Source organism: Enhydra lutris, unplaced genomic scaffold (genome assembly GCF_002288905.1).
Source record: "Enhydra lutris kenyoni isolate GAN:26980312 unplaced genomic scaffold, ASM228890v2 scaffoldscaffold7, whole genome shotgun sequence".
Lineage (NCBI taxonomy): Eukaryota > Metazoa > Chordata > Mammalia > Carnivora > Mustelidae > Enhydra > Enhydra lutris.
The window spans coordinates 41707680-41722051 of NW_019154091.1; the positions used below are offsets into that span (position 1 = coordinate 41707680).

At 39.3% G+C, this 14372-nt stretch overlaps 1 protein-coding gene across 1 annotated transcript in view; it reads left to right on the plus strand.

The window, feature by feature from the left end:
- LOC111142029 (protein tyrosine phosphatase, receptor type O) overlaps nucleotides 1-14372 on the plus strand; it is a 242659-nt gene that overhangs the window by 162618 nt on the left and 65669 nt on the right. Inside the window, 3 exon segments of the mRNA XM_022494949.1 lie at nucleotides 8297-8417; nucleotides 8765-8958; nucleotides 10060-10171. Coding sequence (XP_022350657.1) covers nucleotides 8297-8417; nucleotides 8765-8958; nucleotides 10060-10171 — 427 coding nt within the window.

Sequence of the window (14372 nt, forward strand, 5' to 3'; positions counted from 1 at the left end):
TTGGCTTAAAATCTAATGTGTCTGATATAAGGATTTCCACCCCTGCTTTCTTTTGATGTCCATTAGCATGGTAAATTGTTTTCCACCCCCTCACTTTAATGAAGGGATAGAATATGACTATGACAATGAAAATTTAAAAGATTTTTTGAAAAGGTATTGATAAGATAAAAGAGTTTAAAAAGGTTAAAATAGGAAAGAGGAAATTTTTTTTAAATAGAATAAGAAGAAAATAAAATTTAAAATATGTAACTTTGAAAGACTAAAGAATCACTAGGAAAAAGCCATGAATTCTATGTGCAGCATTCTCTTAACTCTGGAGTTCCACAGTTCTCATTGATTGGTGAACCTGGTCTTGACTGGATGTTCTTGAGATTTTCTCTGGGAGGGGCCTGTTGCATTATTCTCAAATGTCTTTGCCCACAGCAGGAACTGCAATACCCTTGCTAGAAACCAGGCTAAGCAATCTGCTCAGGTTCACTCTCTGTAGCTTTTCTTCCCTGAATGCTTTCCATACAGCTTTGGAGGACAGGAATGAAAATGGCGTCCTCCCAATCTCTGGCCCAAGAGGAGCCAAGAGCTTGGGGCCCCACTCCTCAGTGCGCCCTCAGAGAAAAGCCATCAATCACTCTCATCTCTGGCTGTGCTCTGAGCTCACCCAACCTGTGACCAGGCGTTTCTGTCTCCGGCACACAGCCCCGTTTGGAGTCTCCAAATCCAACAGATTCCTGCCTCATACCCCACGTGGGGGTCTCCCCAGATCTTCCACTTGTGGGGTCCCTGCTAGAAGAGCAGTGGCCTAACAGTGCCTCAGATCATGGTTTAAGGTAACTGCAAGCTGAGAACCCTCCCCGCCTTCCATCCCCCAGCTCCATCTCTGCAGCAGCTTCCCCACTGTGATACCTGGGAGCTCTGTGGCATTCATGCAGCCCCGGTTTCCCATGACCCCGAGGCTCCTGAGACCACACTGTCCCTGCGAGGGCTCCACCCCCACTTAGCCTCTGTAACGACATCTCTCAGTGGAGCAGACTTCTAAAAGCTCTGATTTTGTGCTCTGATTCTCTGTTGCTTTCTGGAAGCCGACTCCTATCCCCTATGCTCTCTCTTCCCGTATATCCCCTCGGATTCACTTCTCTGCAAGTCCTACCTTCCAGAAAGTGGTCGCTTTTCCGTTCCTAAAATTGCTGCTCTTCTTCTCTTCAATCTCCTATTGAGTTTATAGGTGTTCAGAGTGTTTTGATAACTATTTAGCTGAATTCCTGGGACAGGTGAAATTTAGTTCTACTCCACCACCATCTTGCTCCTCCCCCTGGTTCTAAGGAGTTTTTGTTTGTTTGTTTGTTTTACTTTTTCTGTTCTTTTTCTTATTACTCAAACTATAAAAGTAATTCATGCTCACTGAAAAAATTATTCTCCAAAAATTAAAAGAACTGGGGTGCCTGGGTGGCTCAGTGGGTTAAGCCTCTGCTTTCCACTCAGGTCATGATCTCAGAGTCCTGGAATCGAGACCCGAATCAGGCTCTCTGCTTGGTGGGGAGCCTGCTTCCCCTTCTCTCTCTGTCTACTTGTGATCTCTCTCTCTCTGTCAAATAAATAAATAAAATCTTTAAAAAAAAATTTAAAAGAACTAAAGTAAAAAATTCCTTTTTCACTAATCACATCTGAGAAGAGCTTTGAAGGATAAATAGGAGTTAGCTGAATGCAAGGGGGCATAAGGAGCATGCAGAAATGGGGTGGAAATCAGTAGTTCTGGGAATAGCTACCAGAATGAGCTCATGCACACACCCATCAATCCCAAGTGAAAGCTTATCACATGGGCCCCAGGAAAGACCTTGCTTTCCATCACCCTGAGTATCCACATGGAGACTGGAGCCCAGAACTATTTTCCTAATACCTGGTTTTATTTTTTCATAAGATCAAATTTACTGATTCCTGGTGTCTTGCAAACACAATATTTACTTCTCTAAAAGAAAAAAAAATTAATTTATCAACTCTTGTGTCATACACTGGAAATATAATACTGAAAACAACGTTTGCTATATGAAAGTTTTGTGGAATGTTTTCATTTATCCCATGAAAATAAGGCATTTAGTGAAGTTCAAAGAGTGAGAAACTTTAAGTTGATAAGATGAATTCAGGAATCATGGCCTTTGGAGGACTAGAGAAGCTTAAGAGTATTGAGATAAACCTTTACTTGCTGATAAGGCTACCCCTTGACTTGAATTAAAGTAAGGAGTAAATATGCTAAACCGATTAAGTTGTAATCACAACTCACCATGCAGCTTAGTAGCTTCCCTTCTTGAGCATAGGAAAGACAGTTCACTCATTACATTGGTAGAAAAATGTGTTTCTTTTACAGAACATGACACAGAACTTGACTGCCCCCAGGTACATTTCTTCACCCCTCATCTAAAGTACGAATTACGTATCTTTTGCATAGAAGCCAAAGGCTAACAGGATAGATAGAAATTGTAAATTATAAATGAGCCAGAGAAGGCTGGTTTCAGTGCACTTGGACAATGCCTTCTTGAGATGCAAACATGAAACTCTTAAGGACTGTAGGCACAGAGACCAATATTTAAAGTGGAGGGCAAGATCTAGACCACTGTGTGAGGTGTTATCTCAATTATAAGAACATTTTGAAGATTTGTTATTACACCAACATTATCCATAGCCCCACTACACACACACACACACACACACACACACACACACACACACATTTAGATAAGGAAACATCAGTTGAAAAGATCTGGAAAACAGAGGTGCCTGGGTGCCTGCTTAAGCATCTGACTCTTGGTCTCTGCTCAGATCATGATCTCAGGGTTGTGAGATGGGGCCTCCTCATCAGGCTCCTCGCTCAGCATGGAGTCAGCTTACGATTCTCTTTATTCCTCTTCTTCTGCTCCTCTCCCCCAAATAAACAAATAGATCTTAAAAAAAAAAAAATCTTAAAAACTGGCCTGCAGTCATATGGCCATTAAACAAAAGAATCCAGAAGATTATTATCACCAGTATTGGTCTGATTTGGGTTTATTTCCCAAAGTAACCATTATCCAAAAAGAAAAAATAATATTATTTCTTTAATTCTATATTCAGTGGTACTGTGATTGCATTAAAATTCAAGATGCATCAGCTTGCATTCCCACCAAGAGTGTAGGAGGGTTCCCCTTTCTCCACATCCTCGCCAACATCTGTCATTTCCTGACTTGTTAATTTTAGCCATTCTGACTGGTGTGAGGTGGTATCTCATTGTGGTTTTGATTTGTATTTCCCTGATGCCAAGTGATGTTGAGCACTTTTTCATGTGTCTGTTGGCCATTTGGATGTCTTCTTTGCAGAAATGTCTGTTCATGTCTTCTACCCATTTCTTGATTGGATTATTTGTTCTTTGGGTGTTGAGTTGGAAATAGAGCTACCCTATGACCCAGCAATTGCACTACTGGGTACTATTTGCAGCCATCTAAAGAAATAAATCTTGCCATTTGCAATGACATGGATGGAACTAGAGGGCATTATGCTGAGTGAAATAAGTCAATCAGAGAAAGACATTTATCATATGATCTCTCTGGTATGAGGAATTCTAGAGGCAGGGCGGGGGATTGTGGGGAGTAAGGAAGGGAGAAATGAAACAAGATGGGATTGGGAGGGAGACAAACCATAAAAGACTCTTAATCTTACAAAATCAACTGAAGGTTGCTGTGGGTGGGGGGTAGGGATAGGATGGCTGGGTTATGGACATTGGGGAGGGTATGTGCTATGGTGAGTGCTGTGAAATGTGTAAGCCTGACGATTCACAGACCTGTACCCCTGGGGCAAATAATACATTATATGTTAATAAAAATAATTTTTAAAAAATTCAAGATGCAGCTCAAAACTAAGAGTGGTTCTAAAGCCAAACACATACAGTAGTGCCCCCTCCGCCCCCCATTCATGGTTTCACTTTCCATGGATTCAGTTTCCCAGGGTTACCGTGGCCAGAAACTGATGATCCTCCTCCAACATATAGTCAGAAGGTTGACAGTAGCCTAACAACAGGTCACAATGCCTACATCATTCACCTCACTTCCTCTCATCATGTGGGCATTTTATCATCTCGCAGCATCATACGAAGGATAAGTGTAGTACAATAAGATCTTTGGAGAGAGGCCTCATTCACATAACTTTTATTACAATATATGGTCATAATTGTTTTTATTACTGCTTATTGTTAATCTCTTACTCTGCTAATTTGTAAATTAAACTTGACAATAGGCATGTTTGTATGGGAAAAAAACACAGTCCACATAGGGCTCAGTGCTACCTAGGGTTTCAGGCATCCACTCGGGGGGGTCTTAGAATAAATCCCTTGCAGATAAGGGGGGACTACTGTATTAACAGTTAATATAAGGTTTTACTATTTTATACTTTCACGCTCCCTATTTTGCTTCTATGACTGACTATACCAAAGGACCCTTGTTTTATGTATCACCTAGATCATCTGTGAGACCCAATGTTAGTACCATTAGTCTTCCTGACACCAGTCCTGATGTCTGGGTGCTGGGCTAGTCCTGTGTCACGTCCTAGAAATCAAATAAATTTGACTTGAACTTTGAGTTCACGATGCTTAGGGTCTGGCCTTCCCTGTAGGTACATTGTACCCATGAATTTGAGTTTGTCCTCATTATGTATATGCTCTCCACGTCCGGTTCTTGTTTTGTGTATAGTTTGCTTGCAGATGTTTGTAGAAAAGGGTATTTTGTGATGTATGCCTCCTAAGAACCATCTCAGTGCTATTCATTAATAAATATATGTTGAACATCAAGTCTGGGCTCCATCGATGTTAAACATAAAGGACCTGGTCAATTCTTCAAAGCAAATGTGCTTTCAATACTGTCTCCAAAGACTCACACACAATCATAAATTTCAGGATTAAAAAAGCCATCTAATACATGTATATTTATTTTTATATGTGATCTGCCTTGGCCCCTGTGTGTTCTCTGACAATGTACATAACCTGCAATTTAATAGTCTGTCAGGTATTTCTTATGCTAAGACATCTTTCCTCCTATTTCTTTAACTGGGGAGGAACAGGACCGGTGCCTCATCAGAAGAGCATTGGGCAGAACTGAATTCTCTGGAATGGAGACGAAGCCCATTGGAAATGGGAGAGAGGAAATAGTGGAATGCAAAGATGGGATGAAAATTGGGGGAGGAGATGTGAAATGATCCTCTGGGGAATAAAATACATATTACTTAATAAGTAGTATTTAGGAGGATTTCTCCTGCCTGCCTTTAATCTACTTATCCCAAGGTGATCTGGGATATATACAAGGGCATAGAGGGGTAGACATAGATACAGGCTGGTGGCTCAGCAAATATTCAAAAACGAGGTGGCAGGAAGGAGTTGGTGTTTATTATTTATTACCAAGGTCATTTTTTAAAAATAGTCTCATGTATATACATGTAGTTTCTTCTTTATTAAAAAAAAAAAAGTAGGGGCGCCTGGGTGTCTCAGTCAGTTAAGCGTCTGACTTCGGCTCGGGTCTTAATCTTGGGGTCCTGTGGTGGAACCCCATATGGAGCTCTGTGATGAGCCCCACCTTTAGCCCTGCCTTGAGCTCCAGGTAGGAGGGGATGGCTCTGTTCTCAGTGGGGTGTCTACTTTCCCTCTCTCTCTGTCCCCACCCCACCCATGTTCTCTCTCTCTCTCAAATAAATTAATAAAACCTTTTAAAAAACAAGTATAATGTCCCTGGGGTGTATTTGTTACAATTGCATATTTTTTGTATGGAGGGATAATTGATGTAGAACATATTTTCAGGGGTACAACATAATGATTCAATCATTGTGTACATTGTGAAATGATCATCACAATAAGCCTAGTTGCCATCCTTCACCACACGAAGTTACGATTTTTTTTTTGTGATGAGAACTTTTAAAGATTTATTCTCCTAGCAATTTCCAAATACACAACACAATATTGCTGACTATAGTCACCGAGCTGTACATTACATCCCCGTGACCTGTTTATTTTATAACCGGAAGTTTGTACCTCTTGAACCCCTTCACCCATATCATCCATCACCCAAAACCCTTGTCCTCTGGCAACCACCATTCTGTTCCCCATACTTATGAGTTTTGTTTCATTTTGTTTGCTCATTTGTTTTGCTTTTTATTTTCCACAGAGTGAAATCATACAGTATCTATCTTTCTCCAACTTCTTTCACTAGCATGGTACTCTCAGGGTATTAAATATGATGGCATATTTAAGTGGCTCTGATTTCACATAATCATTTGCATAATCAGAATCAACTACTTGCTTAAAATATTATCCAATCAAAGAAACTAACACCACCCTAATGCAGCCTACACTTTTTCTGTCCAGTTACTCTAAATATCCTAAATGAGCTAAGTTAGCATTGGCGGGAATGCTTAGCTGTCTGATGTGTTGTTAAGTTTTAAGGAAAAGTTCGGAGCGATGTTAATAATGTAACATGTATATGATTCAATATCATATTATTTATGTATATCTGTGTGGAAGAGGGTCTGGAAGATGGCCCACTAAAATGTTGGAAATGAGGGGAGGAGGACAGAAAAATTGCCAATTTACTTCATTTGCTCTTCTACTGTGTGAGTAATCTCCACAATGAGCATTATTAGTTTATAACGTAGGAACTGATTTTAAAGAAATAAGACAGCATTACTTAGTTTTGCACAATATACATGTCTTGTTCGTAGTTTGTCTCTTCAGGAAATGCTCTGTCTGATGAGGAGAGCTGGCCAACTTTGCCTAGACGGTTCCAGCAGAATTCACCTTCGAAAACATGGGCAAAAAGTTCTCATATGAGTGTAAATAGGAAAGATAGGAGGGAAATGCTGATGTATTCATTCAACTTAATTTTATTTTGCCTAAGTTATTGGTAAAGAAATTATGGTATGCCGATTCCCCCCCTCCACACACACTTAACATTTAGAGCAAGTTCTACCAATTCAAATTGTACAATTTCTATTGTGTACAATCAGTTTCTGGTATTGGAAAGACTTAAAATTCATATTATATCACCAATTCTGTTTCTTCTTAAAATCATAATGAAGCTTAATAATAATTTTTTTAAAAGCCTTATAGCGTAGGTAAGCTGTCAATGGTACTATTCTCCATTGATTTATGCTTCTTTCCATAGCAATTACATGTTATGCACCCTAGAGGACAAAAAATTGCTGAGTAATGAGTTGACTTTATTGATACTCTAGTTTAAGCATCCTTGCCACTCTGTGAGGTATAGAATAGTATTATCTATAGTTTACCAATCAAGAAGCCAAGGTAAGCATTAAAAATAAATTATAGATAAATTCCCATTCTTACAAGGAAGTAGACTCAGGGTTTTACTTCAGGCAGTCTGAATAGAAAGCCTGTGTTCTTTCTACTAAGCAAGACTGTCTTCAACATTAGAGGTTCTAAAGGTCAAAGTCACACATTCCTTGACATGTAAGCTAAAGCATCAATCCTCGGGAACACCAACATTTAACCTTAGCAAGAATATTTCATTCATCTACCTGTTCTGTTCTCTATATTACATTTGTTGTCAAACCAAGAGTTTTCTTTCTTTCTTTTTTTTTAAGAACAGCAAGGAGAGCTCATCTAAATGAGAAATATTTCCTACCATATTCTTTTATGGGGTCACAATAGCCTGGAGAAGTACTTACTGCCGTCCCTCCACGCTTAGTCCCATGACTTGCCCGTAGCAGCTTGCAGAGGTCACAGCACTAGGCTTCCAGTCCCAGCACTGAATCTAACTATGTGACCTTGGCCATATTCTGGCTTTACTTTCTTCATCTACGAAATGAGAGATTTGGAGCAGATAATCTCTGAGGTCATTTCCATCTCTATAATTAGATATTATATGCTTCTAAGTGACAAGAGACTGAAGATATTGCTGCGCTGATCTTTGTATGTTTTTAGCTGACATTACAGTTTAGGATGTCAGATTCCCCTTATGGTATTGCTGATTTGATTATGGTTAGAGGCTGATGTGTCTCCAGTGTACGTAGTTAAAATTGACATTGATGGGTATAAAGCAGTTCACGGGGCTTATTAAATCCAGCCATAGAATTTGAATGTTCTGGGTTCCCTTCAGTGTTCACATAAACTATAAATCATCCTAATTCTGAAATATGACCTTCCCCAGAATGAGCAAAGGCTTCTGGATTTCAAAGGCATCTGTGGCTCCACAAGGAGTCCCTGAATGTGATATCAGCTTTTGTGTCACATTATAAAAGTCCAGCTCTAAATAAATCATATCGGGTGTTTGGTTTAAAGGTGAACTCAAGCAAATCTATTATTGAAAATTTGGTTCCTGGTGCCCAGTACCAGGTCGTGATGTACCTAAGAAAAGGCCCTTTGATTGGACCACCTTCAGATCCTGTCACATTTGCTATCGGTAAGCTGCCAGACCCGAGAATAACTTTATCAGGGTACTTTTTGGGCGGTGGGGGTCCAATGCCCAGGTCCAAGTCATTACCATCATATATGGGGGACCATACTTATTCACCCAATATTTTACATCCAGAGGAATAAATGACTATCATTGTATACCACGAGGATATGGTTAGCATATACGATTCAGAAAAAATAACATCAGAGGCAAATACAGTTTATTCAATGATCGTATCAAAAGCGTGAAAACCCTAGTTATTAAGAAGAAGTTTGAAGCCATCGCTAAGATATTAAACATTCCTTCTCGGCTCTTTTTTTTTTTTTTTTTCATCCCTCCCCACTTCTTCCTAGTTCCAACAGGGATAAAGGATTTGATGCTCTACCCCTTGGGTCCTACGGCCGTGGTTCTGAGCTGGAGCAGACCTTACTTAGGTGTGTTCAGAAAATACGTTGTTGAAATGTTTTATTTCAACCCCGCAACAATGACATCAGAGTGGACAACGTACTATGAAATTGCAGCGACTGTCTCCTTGACTGCGTCCGTGGTAAGTAGCTGTCACACTTCCCTGTAAACAGACGTGCCTTTCCATGCCAGATGTGTCAGATACGGTTACCTATAGATACGCACGGGGGCTTGCTACTTTCAAGAGTTTTCTAGTTGTTTTTGCTTTCTGGACTATTTTTGTTTGGGGGGTAGTTTGAGAGAGAGAAAGAAAGAAAAAGAAAGGGGAGAGAAGTAATTATGTGAAACAAGCTTTCACCCCTAATTGAGCATATCCACATTTTAGTAGAGCTATCAAGTGCTTGTTGTTTCTCTCTGCTCCCAAGGAGGAAAACACAAAAAAAATTTGCTTTAGTCATTCAATAATGCGTTGACACCATTCAACACTAATGATGACTATTCTTAACATCCACACACCCGTTAAACACCTCTCAGGTCAAGCCATTAGAGGATGCTTTTCTAGAGAGCAGGTAAAGATTACTCTTTCTGAGACTGGAATATTTTCTAAAGTGCAGGATCTACAGGTCCCGCATGAAGTACTTATTTGCCTCCCAACCAGGACGAATGTTTATAGTCCAAATAGGGAGAATATGGAGTTGTGAGAGGCCAATTTTCTTAGAAATAGGGGGATGCGTATGTACAATCACTTACAAATTAGTACTACTTCACATGTGTAAGACAACTTAGGAAACTGCAAAACAAAACCAATATTGAAAATATTTGACTCTATACCTATGTATCCCTTTTTTAAAATTATGTTTGCAGGGCACCTGGGTGGCTCAGTCAGTTAAGCATCTGCCTTCGGCTCAGGCCATGATCTCAGGGTCCTGGGATGGGTCCGGCTGCCAGCTCAGCAAGGAGCCTGCTTCTCCCTCTACCCCTCCCCTCTGCTTGTGCTCTCTCTTTCTCTTTCTCTCAAAAATAAATAAATAAAATCTTTTAAAAAATTATGTTTGCATATCATTCTATTTACACCTTACCTCAGTCCAGAAAGAATTTTTAATGGAAAGTTAGGGAACTAAAAAAGGCACAGAAATAAAATTAAAGACTACTTACTGATTATTTTCATGACCTAATAAAAGTAACTCAATTCCAAAAACATGATTTTCTTCCCCTTAGTCTTTTGTCTCCTTGCTCTTTTTAGAGGATAGCCAATCTGTTGCCAGCATGGTACTACAACTTCCGAGTTACCATGGTAACATGGGGAGACCCGGAATTGAGCTGTTGTGACAGCTCCACCATCAGCTTCATAACAGGTGAGTGGTGTGTGGGAACTGCTTCTGGGGGTAGAGAAGACTGTTTTGAGGAGTTTCTGAAGAGATGCACCTCCAGAAATTTCGAGTTGTTCACCGGGCACTGATTGAGCATCAGTTTCACCAACGGCAGTACGCTCAATTCTAAAAATTCATTATTTGTTCAAATGATGGTTTTTAAAAATTTAAATATGTTTTTATCCTGACTTACTGTCCTTTATTTATGTGCCCCATTCAGAATTGATGAGAATCGAATTGTAGCAGACAGAGCTTTCAGCTTCCCACTGAGATGAATTGATTGTACCCATTCGATGATTGTATTTGCTAGAGTGTCTCCATCTCCTTATTACATAAGCCATTTTTAAGGTCACAGGCTGATGGCAGTGTTGTCCATTGCAGCAGTGAAAATGGGCTTTGGTGGCAGGTGGACCTGGCTTTGAATCCGGATCTGCCACCTACCCTGAGCAACCTGTGTGTGTTAACTTTCCTAAGCCTTAGTTTTTTAAGTGTAAAATGGATATGATAATGGTATCTATTATTCTTTTCCATTTAAATACATCACTTAGGGGACACCTGAGTGGCTCAGTCGGTTAGGGGTCCCACTCTTGATTTTGGGTCAGGTCATGATCTCAGAGTTGTGAGATCAAGCCCTGGGTTGGGTTCCACTCTGGGCATGGGGCAAGCTTGGGATTCTCTCTCTCCCTCTCCCTCTGCCTTTCCCCTCACCACCCCCTCCCACTCTCTCTTCCTCCCTAAAAGAAAAAAAAAAATAGCGAAATATGTGGCAGAAAGTTTTAGTATGTAAACAACTGTTAGCTCATTATCGTATAACAGAGATAGCAGAGGTGGGCAGAGATGGCAATGGAAGGGGGAAATTAATCAAAAAAACACTAACCCTTTTGAATCCTATTTGAACAAAGGTTTTTCAGGAACTTCTGGTTGGACTACAAGGTTATTATTAGTGTTATGTTAAGAGGAGCAATGAGAAAAACATGTCTAGATGAAGAATAATGTTAGCAAAATGCTTTCTTATCTGGACATTTAGTTTTACTCTATCAAACTTTATCAAAATGAAAGAAAATGGAAAGAATTAATCATGTGGCGGCACTTGGCTGGCTCAGTTGGTAGAACATGTGACTTTTGATCTTGGAGTTGTGAGTTCAAGCCCCATATTGGGTATTGAGATTATTTAAAAATAAAATCTTAAAAAAAGAAACTAGTCATGTGAACTCTTACACTATCAATGTATACAGTACATCTCCTTCCTTTACCAGCAATAGTAATACAATAGAATAGTAATACAATAGAATACAAGAGCTCCTTGTATTCTAGATGCTAACAGTAAACTAGAGTAGAAAAATGAAAAAATACCAAAAAGTTAGAAAATACCAGCTATGTGACAAGTACTGTGTTAGTTTCTTGACTATATTAGTAATTGTGTACTTGGGACACCTGGGTGTCTCAGTGGGTTAAAAGCCTCTGCCTTCGGTTCAGGTCATGATCTTAGGGTCCTGGGATCGAGCCCCACATCGGGCTCTCTGCTCAGTGGGAAACCTGCTTCTCTTCCTCTCTCTCTCTCTGCCTGCCTCTGCCTACTTGTGATCTCTGTCTGTTAAATAAATAAATAAATAAATAAATCGTTAAAAAAATAATTGTGTACTTAATTTTAATGAAATTTTACTGTATAAATAATTCATTAGGCTTAACTTTATTGACATTGCCTCTCTGAGAATACTCTTTCCTTCTCAGACAGAGCAGATGTCTGGAAAAAGCCCAGACTTTGCATCTGAACACTTGGTTGAGCAGACTGAGCTTTGCAAAATTCTCTAGCTGTTGAACCCAGAGCAAATTATCTTAGTGATCCTGGACTTCTCTCTTCTCATTGGCAGAATTCAAAATGCTACCTAACAACTGGCTAATAGAGCAAAACCAGTTGTATTAGAACTCACTGCAATAAGGCAGGAAACTGCCTTGGTAGGTTCTTTGCAGTGTCTTTGAAGGAGCACAACAGAAATAAAAAGTAACAGGATTTGGAGTTCTGGACTCAAGTGGTTGTGTTGTGCCTTTCAAAGCTGGGAACCAGGATCTGGCAAAGGTTATGTGCCTAGCAAATCTAGATAGTTATAAGGTTAATAGGTGAGCTACTTGCCTAGGTGAGCTATTATCTCCAATAAATTGGGTCTCTGGGAATTTCTTATCCTTTCCTGGGACAATCTACTAAGTCATTCTGACCCTGGCAGTTCACGGTCTCATCTAAGCATATAAATACACAGTCTCAATTCTCACATCTCTAAAATGGGCATAAGAATTTCACAGGTAGTGTAAGAATGAAATTATGTCATATAAATCACTATTAAAATATATCTGGTGGCTGACTTTTATTTTTATACTTATTTTTAAAAAACAGTTGAAAATTTAGCCTTGTCTCATTTTGGTTTTCTTCCTTCATTTCAAGTTGAAAGCAAACGAAACATGCTTCTCTTACCTCCGCTTTAGTTGTGAGCCAAAATGCCAAATTGTGTGATATAAAAGGATGTAGGAATAAAATATCTGAGTAAGATGTGATTTATTAGAATCTCAGGTCCCCTGTCTTTGTTAGGCAACTCTGTCTGCAAGTCAAATGCATAGTAATTATGCTAGTGTACCAAATAGTGTCTAATAAACAAAGAGTGACATCTTGTGGCCTTTCAGCAATATGCTGCATTTTAAAGCAACAATACAGATAAAAATCTAAAGACTTGGTTAATACCCATGAGGGGGAGCTTTCCACTTCTGGATTCACAATTTTATATACATCTCTTGTCCTTACTAGAATTAAAACATGAGAAAATATCCTTCAAAGAAATACAAGTATACATACATACATATAATGAACTACATAGAAATAAATTAAGAGAAAAGAAGCCAAAAGTATTATTTTCTTTATTAGACTATTCTGAAATAAGATGCAGATTTGTGTTACTTGCTAGATACATTATTGGTATTTTAAGATTTTATTGTCAAATCTATAGAAATACTACTCTAATTTCACATGAAACAGAATTTTTTTAAGATTTTATTTATTTATTTGGGAGAGAGAGCACAAGTAGGGGGAAGAGCACAGGGAATGGGAGAAGCAGGCTCCCCGCTGAACAGGAAGCCTGACGCGGGGTTCCATTCCACGTTCCTGGGATCATGACCTGAGCCTGAGGCAGACGCTTAACCAACTGAGCCACCCAGGCACCCCTGAAACAGAAATGGTTTTTACTCTATATATTACAAATCTCTTTAAATTTTTAAAAAGATTTTATTTATTCATTTGACACAGAGAGAGAGCGATCACAAGTAGGCAGAGAGGCAGGCGGGGAGAGGGGGTGCAGCGGGAAGCAAGCTCCCTGCTGAGCAGAGAGCCGGATGTGAGGCTCCATCCCAGGACCCTGAGATCATGACCTGAGCCGAAGGCAGATGCTTAACCACTGAGCCACCCAGGTGCACTACAAATCTCTTTAGTGAAGAATTGTTCTTGAAAGCATAGTTATGAATGCTTATTATGAGTACTAATAGCATCTTGAGGAAGATGAATCTTCATGGTTTATGGAAATTCTCCTCCAAGTCTTTCAACTGGTTTTGTGCTGTCTCTCAGAATGGAATACCTGCTTGTCTTCAAACCAACATACACATACATGGACTTTACATTCAACTCTGTACGTGTTTCCTAAAATCCTCAGAATTATCAGTTAGTTTTAAAAATAATTCAAATATGCTTTCAGAGCTCATATATCATAAAGCTTTTAATGAACTCTCCTCCCCACTAGAAATAATTTAAACTTAAATGTGTAAGAAAATTTTAAGAATTAATAAGCTCAGTGTTAGAATTTAGCGAAGAGCCCTTTTTCCTTCCTGTACTACTTGCTCTAGCAACATTTATTAAGAGCCTGCTTTTTGCAAAGCACTGGTTAGACACGATCAGTGATATTGCCTTGTTATTTTATAGAAACAGTAATTATTTTCTGTCCCTCTAAGTATTGACCCTGCTGTCCTTTATTTCCATACACACTTTGCTGCACCACAATGAAAAAATTTACTTTTATAGGATCCCCAATTTTTTAGTACTCTTGGAAAATAAGTTCAGCCATGTCTTACACTATTAATTTATTGATGCAGCAAGTATACTCAAAGAAGTGAGTATTTCTGGAATTTTGTAGCTGTGAAATTGATATAAAAG